The following is a 9704-nucleotide window of genomic DNA, read 5'->3' on the forward strand; positions in this document are numbered from 1 at the left end:
GCCCTGGCCCTGGCTGGGATTATCAGTGGCTGTAACACAGCGTGGCCATGTGCAGAAAGGCAGGAGGTGCCTTAATGAGGCTCACTAAAGTTAATTATTAAATTAACAGTTCAGACAGTACAGCTGCAGAGACGGCCAGGGCTGGCACGGGAACTGCAGCGCCACGCGGAGCAGGATGGCTCGTGCCTGCTGGAGGGGAGGCTGGGAAAAAACCCCCCAGGACCTGCTGGGAGGAGGAATGGGGCTGGATTTGGCAGGTGCAGGGAGGGAGAGATGTGTGTGCAGGGACACTGCCCTGGGTTTTCCCCTCTCTGGTGTCCCTGTCCCACCAGGCAGGAGAAAAAGTCCAAAGCAGCCACCGAGGTGGCTTTTGTGTCGTGCTGTCCTGGGGAGGTCTCCTGGCCCACCAGCATTAACCCCTCCTGGCTGCTCTCCAGGCTCCAGCTGCTGTCCTGCTCCAGGCTCTGGGCCACCACCACATGCTCCTCCCTGCTCAGATAAACTGCAGGGATGTTTTGGTTTGGCACGAGCCTTGGTTTGCATCTTTAGGAGAGGAATTACAAAATAATAAGATAAGGCTGTAGACTGGAAGCAAGCTCAAAAAAAATCCCGTTTCAGGAGTAACGCTGTCTCTTCTGCTGGGCAGACTTAGGGGGTGATGTTGCTTTAGGACATAAATTGCTGTCAAGGGTTTCTGGAGAGCAGCAAAGCCCACCTTGGGGTGGCCTTGTGCTGACCCTGTGCTGGCTCTACTGAAACAAAGGCAAGACTTCACTGTGAGAACAGGAGCTTAAGTAACTTGCTGCAGTGGAGAGGGGCAATATGTGCTTTTCTCCTTGTCCTTTTTCTGAGGATGGAGAGGACCTGAAAGATGTCTCTCCCTGAAGAGGATAAAGTCTCTGGCTCCTGTTGTTTCCACTCTGAAGTCCCGGCCTTGCTTGCTGTCAGATGAAAACATGTTTAGGAACAAACAGTGTTAGCTGAAAAGCATGAAAATGGAACAGACTAAAACACAGGCGAGTAATCCTGGCTCTGACTGCACATGGCTTCACTTTGCATTTATTTGCTCATAATTGAACTTCAAAGTCTAACAACGAGCCTGGCAGGAGGACAGACTCGCTTACAGGTCAGCACTGCTCCTCTCACCAGACAAGGGAAAGCTCTTGTATCACTGCCAAATTGGGCAGCCAAAATACAACAAAATCCACCTGCAGATTCTGCACTTCTGGCCTGAGATTCTTTCACCCAGCCTGGCTGGAGCTGGTCAGTCATTGTCACTCCTCCATCAATCTCCCTCACCTAACATCCTCGGGATGTCTTCAATCACTGGATATGATTAATATTGCTTGATATAATTGTAAAAATGAATGCATCAATGCAGAACATGGCCACTGCATCCCCAGATTTGCAATTGAGCTTCTCATCCCACCTTGATTTCCCCTGACAGCGTTGGAGATAGAGGATGTTTTGGGTCCCTGAGGTGAGTCTCTTTTCCCCTTGTTTGTTCAGCTGTCAAGAACCTCAGGAGCTCATTGGGAAGTACAGGGGCAGAAGAGGCAAGGGCAAATATATAAAATCATAAAGTACAGTATCTTGAAGCCTGGGCTTCTCTGTGGTCTATGGACTCAGGATCCTCCTGTAAGCTTTACAGGAGCGTGTCCATGAGCATCCCATAGTCTTGCTTGCCCCCTGGAGCTGGGAAAGCAGACAAGCTATATCCTGGGGTTACTTAGAGACCCTCTGGTGAATGCCATTGCAGCTGCTGACTTTGATGACTCTTTCCTAGATCAACAGCTCTGGGCTGACTTTTTAAAACCACCGGTGGAACAATTCCTTTCCTTTCCTTTGCTCCCATCTCCAGGACCAGGTGAGGTTCTCCAGCCCTCCTGAGGGCCGCTACAGAGCCAGGGAGTTCCCTGCAACCTTGCAGGCACTGCAGCATTATCTGCCATCCCCAGCCCGGCTCTCTGCAGGGAGGGGAGCTGGGGGACAGTCCCCTTGCCTGAGGCCAATCTCACCCTGCCACCCCTGCCTTCCTCCCCTGGCTGAGAGCACTGACACAGACACCCCATGTCCAGCCCTCCACGACCCTTTCCCATCCCCAGTGACCTCCCTGGGGACAAAGCATGAACGTGAGCCCTTTGAGCTGCCGTGTTTGTGTACACAAGGCCACTGCTGACACAGATCTCTTAATCCCCCTGCCTGTGTCCCCTGGGCTGTGCTGGCACAGCGGTGGCCACGGCTGGGTGCTGGCACTGCACTTTGCTGAAGCCCTTTTACCTCTGACTCGCTGATCAGCTGCTGACAGGCTGTTATCAGGAGGCTGTGGTGGCTGCAGTGGCAGTGCCAGCGTCCTGCCTATGGGGACTGTCCCCAGCTTGACTTGGTGGCACCAGGGCAGACTGCCAGGGGGTGAGGAGGACTGGTGTGTGTTGCTCTAGGCTTTGGCATTGCTTTGCTTCCAAGTTATCACCTCTCTCACTTCATGGGCTTCACCTCAGAGGTGGAGGTGGCTAAGCTCACAACTCAGCAGGCTGATGTTTCCTTTGCACCAGCAAAATATTTGGGAAAGCAAACACAAAGCTGGTGAGGCTGAGTGGGAGTCACAGCCAGAGGGCCTGGCTCGAGGCAGAGCACAGGGGAGGGGAAGAGATGCTCCCCATGTCCCCTCCATGCACCCTGGGTGCTGGCTGCATGGGACAGCTGTGCAGGATGGAGCCTTCCCAGGTCACAGCATGGGGAGAAAAGGCAGGAAAACCTGTCCAGCACTGAAACTTCCCTGCAGTGGAAGCAGGGATGGGAGCAGAAACATGCAGTGGAGGAAGAATCAGGAGCAAAACAGGCACACACAGCACAGCCCAAGGTTAAACGAGGATCATTCAGTCATGCCTAGGGGTCAAGCAGAGTCAGGCATGGAGCTGCCCCTGCTCCAGCCCCTTTGCTGAAGTGCACAGTGCAGCTCTTGCACACAGAGATGTGCTGTACCCTCCTGGGTCCTTTGTCACTCCTGGTGTGATGGCTGGTGCTTGGGGCAGGCAGCCAGGACTGGCTGGACAGGGAGTGGCTGTGTGCTGACCCTCCTGGTCACAGGAACTCTGTGTGGGACAGCTGGCCAGGAGCTCAGCCCCACCATTCCAGACTGCCTCTGGAAGGGGTTCCTGCCTGGTTTCACATCCTCTGGTACCCCCCTGAGGCCTGCTGGAGACCAGGATGCTGGCTGCTTGTGCCTGGCACCAGAGTCAATGTGGCTGCAAAAGTGGGAAGGAAAACACTGGGGTAGGATGCCCAATGCCCTCAAAAATTGGGAGGCAGAAATCTTACACACAAAAGAGCAAAATTATTTTAACTTCTCGCTATTTGTCAGTTCGCTGGCTGTCCAAGGAGGAGAACAGCACCTGCAGGATCTGTACCTCCTGGTGCAACACACAGATCCCAGCGTGCTGCCTGCCAGGGAAACACCCAGCAGCGATGTCCTTGTGCTGTGGGTCAGGCTAGGATTTGAATGGCAAAGCCCAGGGCTTTGCTTTGCCTGCAGAGGGGTAAAACAATATTTAAATAACTGCCAGCCACTGGAAGGAGCAGAAGTCCCAGGGGAAAAGAGAGAATTTGTGGCAGTGCATGGCTGACAGCTTCATCTGGAATGTACAGCCTGCAAAGGGAGCCAGCCAAGCTGCTGGGAGCTGCCTCTGATTTAGTATTTCATAACTTTGGTGGTTGACTCCAAGCATTTGGCTGTTAATTATCCTTAGGTGCTTAGAGGAAAACATCCCAGCAATTCCACCCATCAATCTTATTGATTCTCACCTTGAATCTTTGGGAGCTTTTAGGGCACCTGCACAAGCTGCCAGTGCTTGAATCAATTGAGCTCTGTGGAGCAGCCTCTGGCTGTGCCTCCCTGCACATCAGGCACAAGGCAGAAAGATGTATGATCCTGGCCAGTGCTGGTGCAAGGAGCTGATGGCAGGGAAACTCAAATTCCTGGGAATCACAGCACCTTGCCAGCGTGCTCTGTTTCCCCCTGGGAATGTCACATCCTTGTGTGGGCTGAGTCAGGGACCTCTGGCACTGCTGTGGGACCTGGGAAGGATGCTGGACATCTCATCTGAAGCATGTGGAGCTTAAGGAGTCTTGAATAAGGATAGTAGAGCTCTTATATCTCATTTCTCTTTGTAGAAGTGTCTGAAATATTTCTGCTGAAATTTCTGATGGCAGAGGGGTGGCATAGAGGGTAAATATCCTTCAGAGAAAATATCAGGTTCAGTGGTCAACTTATGTCATGTTTTCACAAGCTCCTGGAAATGGAAATGGTTTAGGGGACATAAGAAACCCTGGGTTAATATATCTCCAGTAAAATATACAAGGTGAGAAATTGTGTTCTAGAGGAGGTATTGCTTTCCAAAGCCCATGCCATCAATAACTAGGAAATGGGGGAATTTTTCTCAAGCAGTCAAGATTATTTACTGGCTTTGGGAGAGTCCTACAAGAACTGTGGCTTTTGGAGGGAAAAGTTGTGATGATAAAAGCAGTTATGTATCATTAGATACCCCTCCCTCCAACCCAACTTATTAAAAACACTCAAAAGCTGCATAGCAGGCTTCAGACTTTAATTACAGGATATTTGCTCACATTTCAATCTAACTTCCTAGCACCAGGAAAATCCATGGGGTGCACTCTCCGGCATGAACACATCTGCAGCACCATTTCCCATGGGCGAGAGCAGCAAGGGGCTGGCAGCTTTGGGAGCTGCTTCCTATCCCATGCATGGCACAAGTGCCCTGAGAGCACAGTGCCTTTGGCAGGGCTGCAGCACCAAACCACTGAGCCCCAGCCCCTGGGCTGGGGAGCCCTGCTAAGTGAAAGCACTTTTTAATGGGGATGTAATGGAACTCGTTAGTGTCTGCTGTTTTATTACTCAGGTTGGAAATTACTTATTGGTGGGAATGCGCTCACTCCTCACGCTGATCCTTCATATGCTCTGCTGGAAGGGTCCAAGTGAATTAATCTCAGAGCCAGGGAGTGTCTTCCATCTCTCTGGCTGCAGATAGGAAAAGCCTATGGGACTATCTGGGAGCACTCAGTGTGTTCTCATCCCTGTGGCCTGGCAGAAGAAGTGGAGAAGCTGAGATAGCTGCTCTGGCCATGCATTGTGCTTGAGTGCATGGTCCCTCTCTCCAGAGCAGGGCTGGGAGCTCTGGGGTTAAAAACATGGGGCAAGGAGAGGCTAAAATCTGGGTTAAATAAGGGGATGTTGGAGTTGTCTCTGGCAGAAACCTGCAGGAATGGGCACTTTCTTCTGGTTCTGAGCTAAAGCAGGTTGAAATGTGGATATTTTGAGTAGTAGAATAAAAGGTTTGGGTGTTTAATTTAAAAAGTACTCGAGTTCTTTGTGATGGCTTCTATGTGCCACTGAGAGGTGTCTGCTGGTTGGAGGCACTTGCCATGGCAGGGTCACAGGGATTTGCTGGCAGCCTGCCCTCAGCCCCACTCACCAGTGGCACAGCAAATTGGGACTGGAATTTGGGCTTCCACTGTTTTGTGGGAAAGAATCTCACCCAGACTGAAAAGGTTGGGTCAGATTATCCTGATGCAGAACTTCATGGCAAGCTGAGTATTTTTCAATGGGAAACTGTCAGATTTTCTGAAATTAAAAATTCCCATTTCAGTTTGAGGGTTGTAACTGTTGGCCCAGAGTCCTGAGAATGGTTCTGCACCATCACACCACCCTCTTCTCAGAGTGAAGATCTTTCTCTTCCAGGAATGAGCTCTGGGTGTCCTTTGAAATGCTTTTGCCTGTGGGCACCAGCAATTGGATGGTCAGGCTTCATTTGCAAGTGCATTGGGAGCAGGACACCCGCCAGGGGCAGTTGGGTTTGCTGGAGGGCAACATTGCAGGGCTGCTGCAGGAAAGTCAGCCCAACCTTGTGTGCCTTGTCCCTGACAATGTTTCTGCCTGGCAGGGTTCACGGAGCAATAACAACCACATAAATAAGTCAAAGCATATGACTCAGGATAGGAAGCTTGGACTTTCCTGGAAAAATCCTCTTTTGCACAGCGTTAAAGATGCCTGAGCCTTAATATTCTGCCATCCACGTGTAAAGTTTGGGCATCTCACCAGGGAACAGCGTGACCAGCACTGGCAGCAAGCAAACTGGTCTGGAAGTGCTGGGGAAAGAAAATTCCCTTGGGAAGCACACTTCAGATCAGAGCTGACTGCGAGGTGTGCACAGCCCCTGGATGCAGGGAGAGGAGGTGTGACCAGGAGTGCTGCAGACACTGATCTGCATTCAGGACTAGACTGGAGCAAAGGTGAAACTGCAGGAAACACTTTTAACGGTGCCCTCGTGGCCACAGCGCTGGACAAAATTAGGCAAGTGGAACCTGAGAAAGGGGTTGAGCTACCAGCCAAACAGGATGGTGAAGTTAAGGAGCATATCAGTCACATTGGCTGCTTTGTGCTCCTCGCCATGCACAGGCCTTGCTCCAGGCCACTGAACTAAAGCTGTTCCCAAAGGGAAGGCTGGGCCCCTGGTGAGCTTGCCAGACCAGCAGAAATGAAGCTGGGGATATTCCAGCCAAGCAAGGCCCAGAGAGGCTCAGAGACATTAATGGCCACCATCAAAGCATCTTTAAACCTCCAGGCCAGCACCAAAGCAGCCGGCTGTCTGTGATAAATATGCAAGCCACGCTTCAGTCGGGGAGAAATAAATAAGCTGTTGTACAGGGAGCAAGGGAGGTGGGGAGCTCCTGCCCAAATCCCTGCTCAGCAGAGGGGTTTCCCTGGAGACTGCTTCCTCAGAGCCTGCGCAGGGCCAGCACAGGGAGTGCTCCGTGTGGTCTGGGCAGGCACAGGGACACAGCTGGCGTGAAGGATGAGGCAAGCAGGACTGGGGGTGCCAGTCAGGTGCTTTTGTTGAATTTGGGGAAAGCAGAGATGGATTACTTGCCAGCGGATTGTGCTGCACAAATGTGGAGACTCCTCGGCTGCTTCTCAGCAAGCCCCTGGAGGGAGGAGCAGAATATCCAAGTGCTGTGGACGCCGGGCAGAGTGGGGTAAGATGGGTCCAGCAGAGGTGAGAAGCACATGGAGCTTGCTGGACATGGCCAGCGTGCAGGTGGTGCCCAGCCAGCTTCCCTTCCCATGAAGGATGGGTGTGTGAGAGCTGACCTGCCACGGTGATGTTCCCTACAGCTGATGCAAGAAGCTTGCAAGGACACTTCCCTCTCTCCCCCCTTGCTCGTGCACTTATTCTCTAACTCTGGAAACCTGCTGGGGTTTGGCCTGGCCGGGCACTGCATGAGGGTGAGACTCACCCAGCTGCTGCCTGGCAGCTCTGGAGCCACTTTGGCTCTTGGCCACCGCGGGCTCGCTCCTGCTCACGTGGCAGCAGAGCCCAAAGGGACTGAGCTGGAACGCTGCACCCTGGCTGGGGGACAGGTGAGGGACACCACTGGCCTGCAGGTCCCCTGGCTGCAGCCACCTTCCTCACCCAGCTGTGCTCCCCATGCCAGGAGCTGGTCCTAGAGAGGGTGCAGGTGGGAGACTGGCTGCGAGCTGTGCAGCTCCCAAGTCACAAAGGGACCCACCAGCACGTCAGGGACTGGGCACAGGAGCACAGGATGTGGCTTGGGTTACTGCAGCTCGGGTATTGAGCCAGCCAGGCCAGCAGACCTCTCTTTTGGAGTTATATTTAAACTTCCTTATGGAATTTTACTGGCCAAATTCTTGAGTGTTTTGGGATAACTGTTGCTGATCCCTGAGGCTGTGGTACAGCAGGGTATTCTCTGAGCCAAGAGGTTGGGTACCAGGGCACACAGAGAGCTGAGATGGTCTCAGTGGAGCATCCCTGATAGCCTGGCACTCCCTCTGTGGATCCGCCAGAGCCCTGATGCTGTTGCCTTTCCAAATGTTGTGCTGAGCTCATGTTTGTTTCTCACATTCTTCTTTCCTTCCAACAGTGAAATCAGCTTTTCATCCTTCTCCATGCATCAGCAGCTGGCAGCTACATCTTCAGTGCCTTGTCATGCCGACGGGATGTGTCCTGCAGGGATTGCATGGATGTGTCCCTGGGGCTGCAGGACATGCTGGGACTTCCAGATGAACCTTTCCGAGCAGAAGCAGAGTGGTGTGCTCACTGTGATGAGGGAAGAGGCTGGGAGAGGCTTGCACTGAATAAAAAAAGCATCAAGTAAGGGCTCCTGTGAATTAGGCAGGTTGTGCTAAATGGTATCAGCAATGCAAGTTGCCTTTTAAAGTGGATAATTCCTGTGCACATACACACACTGTCTGCAGTCGTCGTCTTGCTGGCTGCAAGAATTGAGGACAAATACCAGGAATATTAATGACGGCGATGAGCAAGTGACATTCTATCGGCTAGAGATCAATTAAATATTTTAGCCTACTCAAACAAAGGTTTTGCTGGACGCAGGAGATGAGAGGCGGTCTCTCCCTCACCAATGTGTATAAATATCTAAAGGGGGGAGCCGAGCACATGGAGCAGAGTGTTGAGCAATAGGGCACAGGGAATGGGCAAAAATTAATGCACAGGAAGTTCCACCTGAATATAAGGAAGAACTTCTTTACTGTGCAGTGACCCACACTGGGACAGAGAGTAGAGAGGCTGGGGGTCTGCCTCACCGGAGGCATCCAAGAGCGGTCTGGCTGCGGTCTGTGCCATGTGCTCCGGGACGATGCTGTTTACACCGAGGTGGGACCAGCTGGCCCAGCCCGGCCGCTCCTGTGGCTCCCCGATTCCCCGGGACACGCACCGAGTCCCTTCCTGCACTTTCCAGACACGTTATCCGCAGGCGTGGGTGACCGAGCACATCCCTATCACCCCTCGGCTCCTGCCTGACTCCGGCCGGGGAGATTATGGAAGCCGGCTCGGGGACTCCGGGGCTCCAGCGGCGCGCTCGTTCCGGACTCCCCGAGCCGGAAGCAGCACCCTGGCCCGAGCCCGGCCTCTCGCAGCCTCTCGCAGCCGGGCAGCGAGGCCGGGCTGTCCGGCAGGGTCCGGAGCCCTTTAAACCCCCCCCGTTCCCGCCCCCCGGCTCGGCCGGGCGTTGCATCAGGCCCGTGCGCGCCGCCGGCCGCCCCGCGGGGGCGCGCGCCCCCGCGGCAGTCGCGTGGTCCCCGCGCGGCTCCATATTGCGGCGGCACCGGGGTCGGGGGGTTCCCGGCGGGGCTCGGGGGCGCGCAGATGGCGACGCAGGTGGAGGCGCTGCTGCCCGGCACGGCCCCGCTGCTGCCCGCCGAGGAGCGCGCCCTGGTGCTGAAGCCGCCGCAGGACGGCGGCCGGGAGAAGGGCGAGCCGCCCATGGGCCCCGACGGCGGGCCGGCGGCGCCGAGGCCGCCGAGCGCTAAGCAGCAGAAGGAGGAGAGCAACAACCAGGAGAAGGAGAGCCTGCTGAGGGCCGGCGGCGAGGCGGAGGACGGCGGCGAGGCGGGCGGCGCGGGGCGCCGGGAGTTCATCGAGGCCCCGCCGCCCAAGGTGAACCCCTGGACGAAGAACGCGCCGGCCGTGAACGGGCAGTCGCCTCCCGGTGGGTGCTCGGGGGTCTCTGGGAGCGGGGCGGGGGGGGCCCGGGTGCGCCGCCGACCGCGCCCCGGGCGGCCGCGCCAACCCCCCCCGTTCCCGCCCCCCGGCTCGGCCGGGCGTTGCATCAGGCCCGTGCGCGCCGCCGGCCGCCCCGCGGGGGCGCGCCCC

The 9704-nt window shown here is 55.0% G+C and overlaps 1 protein-coding gene and 1 long non-coding RNA gene across 3 annotated transcripts in view; one reads left to right on the plus strand and one right to left on the minus strand.

Moving 5' to 3' along the window:
• Window positions 1-8036: 8036 nt before the first annotated feature.
• Window positions 8037-8966, minus strand: LOC120498657. Its single transcript, XR_005626701.1, has 3 exons — window positions 8636-8966; window positions 8276-8305; window positions 8037-8166 (listed from the first exon to the last, which is right to left on the minus strand). It is a non-coding gene; the product is annotated as an uncharacterized LOC120498657 (long non-coding RNA).
• A 118-nt stretch (window positions 8967-9084) lies between these two features.
• The window catches only part of LARP1 (La ribonucleoprotein 1, translational regulator), a 45712-nt gene continuing 45092 nt past the window's right edge, over window positions 9085-9704 (plus strand). For both annotated transcript variants that reach the window (XM_039701650.1, XM_039701651.1), the window contains exon 1: window positions 9085-9540. In XM_039701650.1, the coding sequence (XP_039557584.1) occupies window positions 9198-9540 (343 nt within the window). In that variant the 5' untranslated portion in view covers window positions 9085-9197. The remainder of the gene's footprint in view (window positions 9541-9704) is intronic.

The sequence above is a fragment of the Passer montanus genome, unplaced genomic scaffold (genome assembly GCF_014805655.1).
Source record: "Passer montanus isolate IOZ18808 unplaced genomic scaffold, ASM1480565v1 scaffold15, whole genome shotgun sequence".
Classification (NCBI taxonomy): domain Eukaryota; kingdom Metazoa; phylum Chordata; class Aves; order Passeriformes; family Passeridae; genus Passer; species Passer montanus.